The following is a 13580-nucleotide window of genomic DNA, read 5'->3' as shown; positions in this document are numbered from 1 at the left end:
ATACAATTCAATAAGGAGAAGTGCAAGATGCTGCACCTAGGGAGGAAAAACTGCCTTCATACCTATAGGCTGGGGGGCAACCTTCTCAGCACCACTGAGGCAGAAAGAGATCTTGGAGTCACAGTTGACTCCAGGATGAACATGAGTCATTGATGTGATGAAGTAGCCAGCAGAGCCAATTGCACTTTGTTGTGTATCCATAGGTGCTTCACAAAAAGGTCCAGGGACATGATTCTCCTGCTCTATGCAGCACTGGTCAGGCCACAGCTGGAGTACTGTGTCCAGTTCTGGATGCTGCAGTTCAAGCGGGATGCAGACAACCTGGAGAGGGTCCAAAGAAGAGCCACTCATCTGACTGAAGGCCTGCAGGGAAGGCCCTACGAGGAAAGGCTAAGGGACCTCAACCTTTTCAGCCTCTCTAAGAGAAGGTTGAGAGGGGACCTTGTGATGGCGTACAAATTCATAAGAGGGAAGCAGCACAAAGTAGGCAATGATCTGTTTACCAGGGCACTCCCTGGAATAACAAGGAACATTGGCCATAAGCTATTGGAAAGTAGCTTTAGGCTGGACATTAGAAAAAAGTTCTTCACGGTCACGGTTGTCAGGATCTGGAATGGGCTTCCAAAGTAGGTGGTGCTTGCACCATCCTTGGGGGGTCTCCAAGAGGAGACTGGACAGGCACCTGGCTGGGATCATATAGTAGCAAAACCCACAATTTTTTTTAATATTTATTTGAAAATGCATTTTCTCCCCTTCCAACCGTTTCTGACTTTTTCTCTCCCTTTCTATTCCCTGTAGATAAGTGAGCTCAGACTTAAGATAAGCTTTAACATTTTTATTTTGGAAGCAAGTTTTTGGTTTTAGATATCCACTGTTTTATATTGTATAATTATTAGGTTTGTATTGATTTTTACTGTTGTATATTGTATTATTATCATTTTTGTATTGATTTTTATTGTTTCATATAGATATTGTATGGTTTAGACCTGTGTTCCAAGTAAACCAAAGTCACGTCAAGTTTCTATTTTATATGTCAAGTTTCCATCTTGTGTCCTCTGCCCGGACATCCCCTGTGTCGCAACTGTATGAATCACGTATCCCTCCCATGTAAATTGGTTCCTGGATGAATGAGCGTGATTGGGAATGACTGAAATACAATGGTAGCAGGCCTCTACTGAATGACCTGTAACGACTGGCCAACACCTCGCATTGATTCATCCAGGAACCACGGACCTCACCCAGGAACAGAGACAAGAACCCAGCATTTGAAAGACAAAAGACCCTGCAGAACCAGCAACTCTACCATTGTACCCCACTATTACAGACACCCGGAACTGCACATCCCTCCATGCAGCACACATATTCAGTACGTCAGGGGCTGACCCTTGCCTGGACATGCCTCCTGTCACTAGGGTCACACAAGGTCTGCCCCTATAAAAAGGGGCAGTGAAGACAGACCCAGTGGGATGCCCTGTCTATCTGGACCACCACCATGCCACACCACCTATCCACCCAGAGGCCCTGCCGGCGACCCCCCTCTGGACAACACCTACTGGACAAGGACCCCTTTCCAGCCTGGGAAAAGTAGATATTACCTGCACACCTCCTCCTACAATTTGGACTCTCTCTTTCTCTGTCTCTCTCTCCTCCTGGACTTCATTGGAGTTCAGCCCCTGCACAAAGCCTCTCTAACCCCTACTGCCATTGTGTGTGTGGGTGCAAAGGAACCAATAAGACATTGTGTCACCATCACCCGTTCAATAAAACCACTGTCATTTGCAACCCCGAGTTGGGTCATGTTTTACTGAATCCCAGTCCCTTCCCTATCTTAAATTCCAACCTCATTCTCTTTCTCTCTCTCAGCTCCAGCCCCCCCTTCTAGTTTCTCCATCTCCTCCCAATTCCATCTCCCCTTTTCTGCCACCTCTCAGCCTCTCCTTACTTTCATGCTGTCCCTGCTACCTTTCAGTCTCTCGTGCCGTCTACTGCCTTTTTCCTGGGAGTTTCTGCTGCCTTTCTCTGCTTTCCCGCTGCCTTTCAGTCTCCCCTGCTGCTTTTCCTGTGATTTTCTGCCCTCCCTCTGCTCCTACTGCTTTTTCCCTGTGACTTTCTGCTGCCTTTTTCCGCTTTCCCACTGCTCTGCTGCCTTTCAGTTTCTCCTGCCGCTTTTCCTGTGATTTTTTGCTGTCTGTCTCTGTTTTCAGGTTTTCCCCACACCATCTGTAGTCCTCCCCTGCAAAGCTTCCCAGCTCCTTGTGGCTGTCCTGCAGTTTTCTCCAGCTCCCAGCACCTACTGCCACTCCCTGCAACTTCTCTAGCTGCCCCAGAAGCATCCTATGGCTCCCCACACCCAAAGCCCCTCTTTAAAACCCACACATTCCCTTAGTCCCATTTTCCCTCTCCCTACCTACCTTTTCAGCTCCCCCGTAGCTCTGGCTCCAGTCTCACCCTCTGTGCCAGCATCGCTCCCCTGTTCTGTAGGCTTTGGGCGTTGTCTTTTAATCAATTAACCTAAACTTACCCCAAGCCTCAGCTCTTCAGCCCAGGCCCCTCTAGTCTACCGGTTCTAATCCTGGTCCTGGTAACTTTCACTCCCAACAACTTTCATTCCCTACACTTCTACTCTCTTACCTTAACCTTTCCCCAGGTATCCCAAGTACACCAAGCACATACATACAAACACATCACAACACCCAACTTAGGAACTCACCTGTGTGTGTAGGTGGGTGATATGTGTGTGAATTAGTGAATACACACATATATAGATATCATTGTGTGTGTGTGGTACATGAATCAGTAATCCACTTATGTGTATTGGATATGCAGGTGTTGGTAACTGATTCTGTCTAAATTTGGTGTGTGTAGCGTGTATGGGCTTAAACTGGTGATAGGTATACATGAACCTAGACTGGTTATTTTGAATGTGTATATATCTGAGTTGCTTGTGTGTGTGTGTGTGTGTGTGTGTATGGCTTGTGTGCATGATATACGAATTAGTGATCTGTGTCTAACTTTTGGGGTGTATGGTGTATGTGCTTGAATTGGTGATAGGTATGCATGTGCCTAGGCTGGTTTGGATGTGTATGTGCCTGAGCCGGTAGTATGTGTGTGTGCGTGTGTGTGTATGCACCTAATGGATTTGTGTGTTTTTATATGTGCAATTGTACACTACGCCCTCCTGTCTAACAGTGCAATATTGAGATCCTGAGCGTTGGCCTGACCCCACAGGGCAACAACATGATCCCAGATTTGGTGACCCTTTTCTGGGGGTCGGACTAGATGGCTCACTGAGGTCCCTTCGGACCCTGGGATCTATTAATCTATCTATCATGCAAATCTACCCTGCTTTCTACTTGACTTCACATTAACCCAGCTAACTGCATCTGCTGGGCCACTTAAATTATGGATCACATAGGATGGTTTGGACAGGGATGATTCTGCTTCTGGCAGGGGGTTGGACTAGAAGACCTCTGGAAGTCCCTACTCCTCCATGCTCTCTCTCTAAACTCAAGCTGGATATATCCTACCATAAATGAGGCACAGCACTTTCTAGGGTTATATTTCCAGGTCCAAAAAAGAGGAGACCCATCATGTATGGGGGGAGAGGGGGAATATGATGATGAGTGGGGAGTGACATGCTGATACCCTGTCCCTCACTGCCAAGCCTCAGCCCTGCCCAGCTGCTGTCCCTCACTCCCAACTCATCGATCCCAGCCCTGCCAATGCCCTGCACTCCCAAACTGCAGTACCTTGCCCCCCTGGGTGATGATGGCGCTCTTCACTCCTGACCTGCAACTCTTCTCCCTGCAATGATGCCCTTCATTCCTGACCCGCAGCTCCCTGGTGCTGCCAGTAACCCACACTCACAACCCACAGAACACCCCCACCCTCGCCTTGAGCCCCTCTGATACATGCAGGCAGTGGTGGAGTGTGTCCAGCCCCAGCATGGGCTGGAGGGAAGAGGAGGGGAGGCTTCTGGCACGCCCTGCCCTGGGATGGGATGCGCCAGGTAGCATGACCACAACCCACTCCCCTCTCCTTCCTCCCTCTGGGCAGCGTCTCCTGGCTGCTCCAGCCCTGCAAGTGCAGACACTGACCCCTGTGCTACCAGCCAGCTATAGAGCCCTCAGTTTCCCACTCTTCTTCCTCTGCTGGAGGGGCAGGCAACCCCTCTGCCTCCTCTGCCCCCTTGCAGCCCCAGTCCCTGCCCCCTGCCCTGACCAAATGTGCTGGATTTTGCTTTTCTCCACTGCTGGGAGCAGGGGGAGGGCGATCTGAGGCAGCAGGGAGCACCACATAGGTCTGCACGTGCCTCTGCAGCTGCAGGCAGGTACCCCTGTGCTCCCTGCTGCCTCCAATCGCCCTCCCCCTGCTCCCACCAGCGAAGCAAAGCGAAATCCCAGACGTTTGGTCAGATTTTCAAAAAACAGCCCAAACAGAGATCAGAGGGCTCAAAAAGAGGACGTCTGGGAAAGCCCACACGCATGGTAACCCTACTTTAGCCGTCAGGACCAGGACTAGGAAAGAGGCAGTAGATTCTCCAGATCTTGACCCCGCCTCAGCTCTGTGGGGGAGGGTACTCTGGGACGGGCTTCAGCACAACCGAAGTGAAGACCCTGGGTCTAGGAGTGGGTGACACTTGTAATCTGCAAGAACGGGGTGGAGGTGGTCTCATGATTTCAGGGCCTAAAGCCTCAAAGCAGCTCTGACTTCTCAGCCTTGCTAAGGGCGCTTTTCGAGGCGTTTGGACCGGCGTGTTTTGCAATGCAAAGCACGCATCGCGGGGGGAGGCGAGGGACAGAGGAGACGACCCGGCCAGGCTACAGGCGAAGGGCCAGGGGCCCCGCGCGTAACGACCCTCCCCCGCCAGGGCCCCGGCAGGTGACGAAAACTGCTCCGGCAAGAAGCCGGCTTAGCCCCACCCCCGGCAGCTCGCCAGGCCAATCAGGCCAGCCGCCACCGCTGGCGCTCCGCTCTCCATGGCAACGAGCGGCGACGCAGCAAGTTCCGCCCCCTGCCCAGGCAGTCCACAGCCGGAGCCGGGCGTCAGGGGTGAACTACGTCACTGGGTCGGAGCAGGTCGGGAGGTGGCGCCTGCGCAGTGGAGCGTTGCGCACGCGCAGTAGCGGGCGCAGCTTCCTGCTGCGGGGGGCCCGCGTCTTGTTGGTGTAGGGCTGCTGTCCCGCGGGGCCTGGAGTGACCCGCCTCAGCGCCTCCTGCTTCCCCGGCCCGGCCACTGACATTGTCCGGGGGTGAGTTATCACCGGGTGGGGCCCCCGCCTTACCGCGGGCCCCGCCCCGCCCGGCCCCGGCTGTGCCCGCAGCGTCTAGCGGGTGGGTCAGTGCAGCTCGGACTCGCCGCGGGGGAGGGAGGTGGCTCGAAGCACCTGGGCCCTGTACCTGATTGGGGTGGGGAAGGGGCTGGGCGCGGTGCTCCCTGGGATACTGGGGGGTTGGGAGCGGTGCACCTTGGGATACCGGGGGGCTGCAAATTGCTCTTTCTCTCTGTGGCACAGGCGTGTGTTGCCCTCATGCCAGCTAGCATAGCCCAGAGTGACCCCTTGCCTGAAGGGACCCACCTTCGAGGTCCTGGGAGGGCCTGAGTGAACAAGCTTTAGCACACACACATTTTAAGCGTCACTCTGTAACTTTGCCCATAATTGCCAGACTCTTCCATCAGGTTAGGAGTGGCTCCAGTTGATGAGTACTGAATAGTACTAAATGTTTTATATGCGATATGGAAAGCACTTTCGGAGGAGCCTGGCTGCCCACTGAGACGCAAAGCAGCACAGATCTCTGTTTGCCAGAGTTGTTGGGTTTGCAGCTTTAAGGAGTGGTGTTGATTTCAAGGAAATGTGAGGAGTGATTTCTGAAGTGTCAGGTTCATTGCCTGGCTCCATTTGAGCCTTGGTCTCCCTGCACAAAATGGCATTTCTTGTAGAACTCCCCCAACCTCTGATCCATACTGGGTCAATCGCCCTGGAGCCTGAAAGGCTCCTGACCACTTCTTATAGGCTACCAAGAAGTTTTGGTGATTTTGGCTTCTACCTTAGGGTGTCCTTAAACTGATAATGTAAGTGAAAAAATTAGGGTGCTGTTACCAGATGTCCTAGGCAGCAAGGTACCCTGAAGAAGCTAGTTGATTTGAATGTTTATTCCTTGTTAGTGGAAAGGAAACTGTGTTATAATAACTTCTAAACTACTCCCAGCATTTCTTTTAACTTGTTGTAATCATTTTATCATTTCAGGTAACACTCTCCATGAAGTGAAGAGGGTAGTTCTTTGGGGGGTGTTTTGATTAGCCTTTTGGAATGGTGTAAACAGGCAACATATGGAAGGCATCAAGATTTATAAGTGATGACAGTAAATTTGCCGTTAGAGGCATTTTTGTACCTCCTGATTAACACAAAAAGCATTTTGGGGAAGCAGAGAAACCAGCATCTGTACTATTTGTGTGGACCTAAGCTTTACTGGAGGAAAAACCATGCTATTCCTCTTAGGGTTATTCATACAAGCAAAAGTCAATGCAAATGGACCAGAAATAGAACACTATGGTATAGTAAAAATATCCATAGCCATGACTTCCTGTATTATAGAGTTTCTAAACTTTTAACTTCTTCTCCTGAGAGACTTAACAAAGTGAACAATCATATGTCACGAATAAAGAGTACTCTGGAATCTGTTTCTAAGGTTGTTTCTGGTACTCACAGTGAACTGGTGTCACGCATAGCTCGATTCAAGCCACATTCTGGCATTCTTGGAAAAGCTTTTGAAAGTAATGCTCATGAAAATAACCTCAAGGTAAATCTAGAAGAAAATAAACAAACAGCCAGGATTCAGGGAGATTACAGTGATAGTCTGGCTGCCAAGAAACCTGTTCATGTCAATGAACACTTGGAGTCTGCACTGATAAGTACAAGTAGTACTAATCAAGATATTTCAAAAGATTACCTTTTTCATGTAAGCCACTTCAGTACAAATTTTGGAGAGACTTACAACTTTTTAGCAAATCATATCAACTTGTACTTTGGCACTAATATTGTTATGGATCCACAAAAAAAAGGGAATGCTTTTCCACAGGACTGTAAGACTGAAGAAAGAAAGAAACTTGATTCAGAAAGTAAGATGACTAATGCAAATAGCACAAGTTCAGCATCTGCCTTAATTTCTGCCACAGAAACTCAAGATGCTGAGAAGACAAATACAGCTCTTCCAGCTTCACCTAAAAAGAGTATTGCAAGCTTCCTTTCGTACCCTAGTAACAGTGTACAAGCTTTTGTAGACAGCTATATTGGTGGCCTGGTTCCCAAATTAAGAGCTGAATCAAAAGCTGCTTCTGAAATGAAGGGTAAAGTAGAAGAACATGAGTCTGGGAAAGATGAAGAGCAAAATGGCAAAGAGAATAAATCTGCAGAAGAGAAAGAAAAACACCTGTCACTTCAGAGAGAAAAGGCAAGTCTTTGATTAACGTTTACAAATATTGAGCTTTTAGCTGGTTGTTATCAGAAGCATATTAATTTTACCTTCTCTCATTGGGATATTTTTTTTTTCAAAGCTGCTTTAAAATTCATTTACTTAGGCGAGGCTTTATTGGAAGCCTCACCTACTACAACATTATTCTACTAGAATACATTGGTTCCTCTCTTTCCTAGCAGGGAGATCCCAGATAGGATAACAAATTTTCATCCATCACCTTTATTGGGACCATCCCTGTTGGGTTCCCCAGGGAGGGCATCTTGTAGCTCCTCCTATTCAATGTGTATATGAGGCTGATGGATGACATTGTGCATAATATAGAGAGAGATGCCATCAGCTCTGTTTCTCTTTCCCATCTGACCCAGGTGGTGCAGTTTCAGTTCTCTCCTAATGTCTGGCTTTAATTGGGGACTAGATGCAGGTGAACCAATTGAAACTGAATCCAAATAAAAAAAGAGGTGATGGTGGTAAGGAGACCGTTTGACTTGGGCAGAGGAGGGTGGGATTGGGACTCTTTATCATTGCGGTTCAGCCTCCTCTTGTCACTCAAGTAAGCAGCCTCAAGGTTCTCCTGGATCCGCTGCTGCATCTGGATCTACAGGTGGTGGCGATGAAAGAGTTGGTGAAAGGCACTCCTAGGCAAGTGAGAAGGCTGTGGCTCTTTCTCTCAGACTTTGATCTGCCTACTGCCATCCATCCCTTCATAAGCTCAAGGCTATACTATGCTTTGAGCTTTATGTGGGGCTGCCCTCGAAAATGTGAAGCTGCAGCTAGTGCAAAATGCAGCAGTACACATGATGTGAGTGGGTTACCAAGAGCATGTAATGCCAGTGCTCCAGAGTCTGCACAAGCCCCCAATAGATTTCTGGATAACACTGAAGATGCTGGCAGTAGTGTTACTATGACTGGTGACTGGGAGAGTAGCGCTTGGTTCTGATTTGGGGAGGAGGAGAGGGAGAACAGAAAAATAACAGCTGCTTCTGACGTCTGGGAGCCATCCCTGCACCTTGGGCCACTGCTGTCCAAGGTATAGAACTGCTCTCTTTGTGCCTCTGGGTGCTGGTTTTAACTTATAAGACCCTAAACAGTTTGGGCCCTATGTATCTATGTGACTTCCTTCTCCCTTGTGCTCCTTCATGACCCCTGAGCAACCTTTTACAAGTCTGTTGGGCAAATACATGTTGGAAGAGGTTCTCCTCAGCTCTGAAACTCCCTCCCCCTTGAGGTCTGCCAGCCCAAGGCTGGACATCATTAGCAAGTGCTTCAAAGTCTTCCCATTAGCAATGTTTCCTACAGTGGTAGGGAGGGGGAGCAGGGAGTGTTTCTCTTTTACATTGATAATATACTTGCTTTTTCTCTAGTTCACTTCTGTCTCAATAAGTTGTTTTATTCTCTTTCTGTTAGTCAGTTTGAGCCTTTGGGGAGGATAGCATATTAATTGATCGAATGAACAAATAAGTTGCTCACTACTTCAAGTAATTTAAGAAAATAAAATTCAGATAATAGCTTTTTCAGGTTTATATATGTTTCATGTTCTTTCCTTGTTTCTCTGAGTAGTTTCATGCTCTCTCTCTGCTTTGTCATCAGATTATTGCCAGAGTTAGTATTGATAACAGAACTCGGGCTTTAGTTCAGGCCTTAAGAAGAACCTCCAACCAAAGAATCTGTATCAACAGAATTGAAGAACTGTCTTACCACCTTCTGGAGTTTCCAGAAACCAGAGGAGTTGCAATTAAGGTGAAATTCATTTTTGTTTAACACACAAACTGCAGACACGTCAGTGTTACTAGTGACAGGTATCATAGAAAAGCATTCTTCTGCTTCACCTGCTCTTTTTTTTCTTTTTGGCAAAATTCATTTGAGGTTTTTTTCATTATTAATCTATTCCAAGAGATTTCATATGTAAGCTCTGATTGACAGCCCAAGGTCTAGGGCAGAATCATCAAACTTAAGTTTTCTGGTTGATATTTGTTTGTTAGGAATTCTTTCAATGTAAAAATGAACAAGACCTTCAACTGTGACCTTCATTTTGATTAACTTCTTTATAGCAGGTGTTTCCAACCTTTTTTAATAAGTGTACTCCCTGTAGCTGGATGTGGAGTGGGGGGGCAGAGGGAGGGGGTGGCACATGACTAGATATGGGGTTGGAGGGAGTGGTGCGCAGCTGGACACGGAACAGTGGCAGCACAGGGTGATGGGTGCAGTGGCTGCCACATGCAACCCCCCTCTCCCCCCCATCCCCCCCATGTCCAGCCAGACAGGTGGTGCCAGTGTGGCCCACAGGGGGACGCCACTGCCCTTGCCCCACCCCAGCCCTGATCCTGGGAGGTGGTGGCATGGGGTGGTGGATGGTGGTGCTCTGTCCCCACTGCATGTGCATACTTAAGTACTTCTGGGTGTATGCATACTCCCGGTTGACAACCCCTGCTTTTATAGTATGACCCAAACAGGCCATTTAGAATGAGAAAGTATTCCATTTTCTGTCTTTACATAATACTAATGTAATATGAAAACATTTCCTGTTTGAGATGCCCTGCTTTTGTGTTGAATAAATACTTTGGGTTTTGGTCCTGGAGTTAAAATAAAAAGAAAATACCATATCTGTTCAGAAATAATAAAAGAAATTTACCTGATGTGCTGTTTAGCCAATATATCATATAATTAGCATCTTATTTGGATAAAACGCTATACCTGTAGTTGTCATAGTTATTAGAAGTGTTTAAATCTGACTCTTGATTATTATCTCAATATATATTATACTGTATTGATATACATTATATCATATATGATAATATATAAAATCCTTGCCCCCCTGTAGGATATGGGAAAAAAGGGTAAAATATATTCAGAAAAGCTATACTTATATGTAAATGTAAAATTGTATTTTAAAACTTAAGTTTTAAATATACTCATTAAATTTTTAAGCTGTCATTTCTGGTTTCAACTTTTCAGTAAACACAATTTTTTACTTCAACTACAGGAACAAATAATTCCATGCTTACTACGTTTGAGACAGGCACATGATGAAAATATTCAGGCTTCTGTTAGGGAGGCTTTGGCTATAATTGGATATACCAACCCTGTGAAGGGCCGGGGAGTTCGAGTCCTTGCTATCGATGGAGGAGGAACAAGGTAGGACTGAAGCCTTTAAATACCAATAGATTTCTGTAAACTCCAATGTTATCTAAATTTGAAGTCAGTGGCCCATAAACCTAGGCTTTCATTCTGAAACTATTTACAGTTCCATGATAATGGAAACTCTAGTTTTGAACCAGGACTCTAGTAACATATGCTTAATCTTGTATGTATGACTAGTCCCTTTTTTCTGTGGAATAGGTTTATGCAGGTGAGTAAACCAAGTATAGAAGTGTTTTCTGAATTGGGCTATTTTTTGAAGGCAAGTAAATGAAACAAGCTTAAGAGGTTTCATGTAAGCAGTCTTCTATATTCTTGAATCAAGCTTCTGTGTCATTTCCCCTGCCCTTCACCATCCCCCCCAGCTGGTTCTGTGGGTCATTATGAAACTTTCCCCCAGACAGGGCCCTTTCCCAACTCACCTGCCACACCTTGATGTTGAATTCAAGGAGGGGTTCAGTTAGATCTTGTTAATGCTTCCGTCTGGGTTCAGTCATGGTACCTCTGAGGCTGATGTGGGACTCCGCCTCCCTGACATCTCTTCTACTTACCAACCACTGTTGATGGTGACTTAAGATCCTGCCTGCCACCATGAACTCCAAGCTTTTATCTAAATCCACTTGTCACACTCACCCCATCTCTTTGTCTTCCGGTTGCCTCCTGGGACGAAACTAAAAGGCTGTCTTGGCCTCTTCCCTCCACTACGTCTTCTCCCCCTTTTTACTACTGTTCCTTTGAAGCAGGATACAGTAATAAACCAAAAGAAAATAACTCTTTCTACTATGACTCCCCCTTTCTTTATTGCAGGGGGTCCATTATCTCTCTGCCCTGACTTCAAAGAGCAGAGCCCTAAAGCGCACCCTGCTTTATTCTAATCAGACTTCAGCCAGGGTCCTTTTGTCCTCCGGCAGTGCTCCTGCTGGCACCTTGTCCCTACAGGTGGGCTCTCGCCTCCCACAGCAGGTATTTCTCTCATTCCCCTCTCTGGCACCCTCAGTGTCTTGTAAATTCCCTGCGGCAGCACACTGGATTGATGTCATCAGCTGTGCACTGCCTACCCAGACGGAGAGGGAGCTTAAAAAGTGTTGCAGCTGTGCTGTGTACTGCACTGGTCTGGGCTCCTTCCCCAGTAAGTTTGGGTGCGTCTTCTCTGACTCTGGTCTCTTCTGGACCAGGTCTGAACAGGGGGTATAAGGACAGGGTTCATGCGGGGTACTCAGGCAACCACATTCTGATAGTTAGATTTGGCCATAATAAAAAAGTATTTTGATTTTTGTTGTTTGTTTGTTTTTCTTTATCTTAACCAACTGCATTGGGTGTTATGCCCTTAACTTGGCTAAGTGACTGGGGAAAACTCACAAAATCCAATCACTAATGTCCAAAACTGCTGCATGGTACTAAGCTCCTAATACGCAGGAGTTCTTGCATATTCTGGAAAAGAATAGAGCACAAAATAATTATCCTATACCTTACAAGAAGTAGGAACTTTACCATTGCTGGTTTTCTGCCTTAGTAACTCACCTAGACTTTTCTTCTAAGCAAGAATGAATTGACTGGTGGGGAAAGCAGTGTTTTAAAGTGTCTTGATTTCTGTGTCCTTTTCTGCTTAAATCACTTGCTTTTAGTTGTTTGGTTATTTTTGATATCACATCTCCATAATTAGGTTCAGGCTTGCAAACATTTATACATGCACTTCATTTTTATGTCCATCAGCAGTCCTTTTGAACTCAAAGAATCTAGTATTCTATAAAAGTTAAATATGCAAAACTATCTGCAGGTTTGAATCCTAAATTTTTCAAAAAATACTTTTTCCATGAATTTACTGATTGAAAATACTATACTTGCCATTCCCAATACGCCGTTTCCTGAGCTTATAGTTATTTGTAAATAGTATTTGATGCATATTAGCAGTACTTCTTTTCAGTTAGGGTTAAGTCTGTGACAAGTTTTAAGTACAAAAACTATTTAGTTATCCAAGTACAAATATTTTTTCCTCTTTTCTTTACTTTAAGGAGATATCTTTTTTCTCTCCATTGGCATAGTTCCATATTAAGTGTTGTTAATAGACTCCAGGATAAGTTATTTTTGAGCTTATAACATAAAATAGACCAGTAGCCCCCAAATGAAAAGTTTTCAGAAAGCTGAGGAAAATATGAAAATGTAACACAATGCCTGTTTTCATCCCTACCATTATTCTCAGATCTAGATCTGGACTATACAAACAAATTTATGCCTAATCCTGTACAGTCCTTTCTAGCATAAGTAAGAGTTGTGAAATGAATTCTACTTGTCTGAACTAAAACGTAATTATGAGTACAGAGATGTAATTATCAGTGTTAGTCTCAAGTCAGGCAGAAGGCAGCACAGTATAGCACCTTCAAGACTAACTTGTTCAGACAGGCATAAGCCTTTGTCTGTAAGATGAGTGCAAACTTTTGGAAACTTGTTAGTGAGATGAGTGGTGGCAACGTTAATTGCTGTGGGTTCTTGGCCCTTGATCAGTGGGGCGGATCCAGCTTCACGGAGAGCCCTGAAGTCCGGATCCAGAGCACAGAGCTGTTATCTGGCCTGCAGGCCCAGAAGTTTGGCGGCAGGTGCAGCCACAGCAGTTAATACTGCCACTTGCAAATTTCTAAGTTCATGGGCAGTCCTGTGGACCAGATGATATGGCCACAAACTACAGAACTAGACCTTAGAGTTGATGAGTTTGACGCCCCTGAATTGAGGCACTGGGGAACAATGTTTATAAAAGCTATTCCAGGTGATACGGTAAGAATCTAGTCTTCATTGAGACCATAGATAGCTATGAGTAGAGTTGTTATGGCAGAGGAATCAGATTGTCTGCAGCTTGGGTTTCTCAAGCTCAGCTGAAAGTGATGTACAGAAGAAAGAGACTTGGGGGTCATCATTGACCACAAGATGAACATGAGCCTGCAATGCGATGCTGTGGCTAGTAAAGTGACCAAAAT

General features: G+C 46.1%; 1 protein-coding gene across 1 annotated transcript in view; it reads left to right on the top strand.

Annotated features, from left to right (window-relative positions):
• The first annotated feature begins 5120 nt into the window (after positions 1–5120).
• PNPLA8 (patatin like phospholipase domain containing 8) overlaps positions 5121–13580 on the top strand; it is a 74151-nt gene continuing 65691 nt past the window's right edge. Inside the window, exons 1-4 of the mRNA XM_019543379.1 lie at positions 5121–5252; positions 6249–7452; positions 9064–9213; positions 10457–10608. Of these exons, the coding sequence (XP_019398924.1) occupies positions 6358–7452; positions 9064–9213; positions 10457–10608 (1397 nt within the window). The 5' untranslated portion in view covers positions 5121–5252; positions 6249–6357. The remainder of the gene's footprint in view (positions 5253–6248; positions 7453–9063; positions 9214–10456; positions 10609–13580) is intronic.

This window comes from Crocodylus porosus, unplaced genomic scaffold (assembly GCF_001723895.1).
Source record: "Crocodylus porosus isolate Cpor-Errol unplaced genomic scaffold, CroPor_comp1, whole genome shotgun sequence".
Classification (NCBI taxonomy): domain Eukaryota; kingdom Metazoa; phylum Chordata; order Crocodylia; family Crocodylidae; genus Crocodylus; species Crocodylus porosus.
This window is presented reverse-complemented; position numbering and strand designations above follow the sequence as displayed.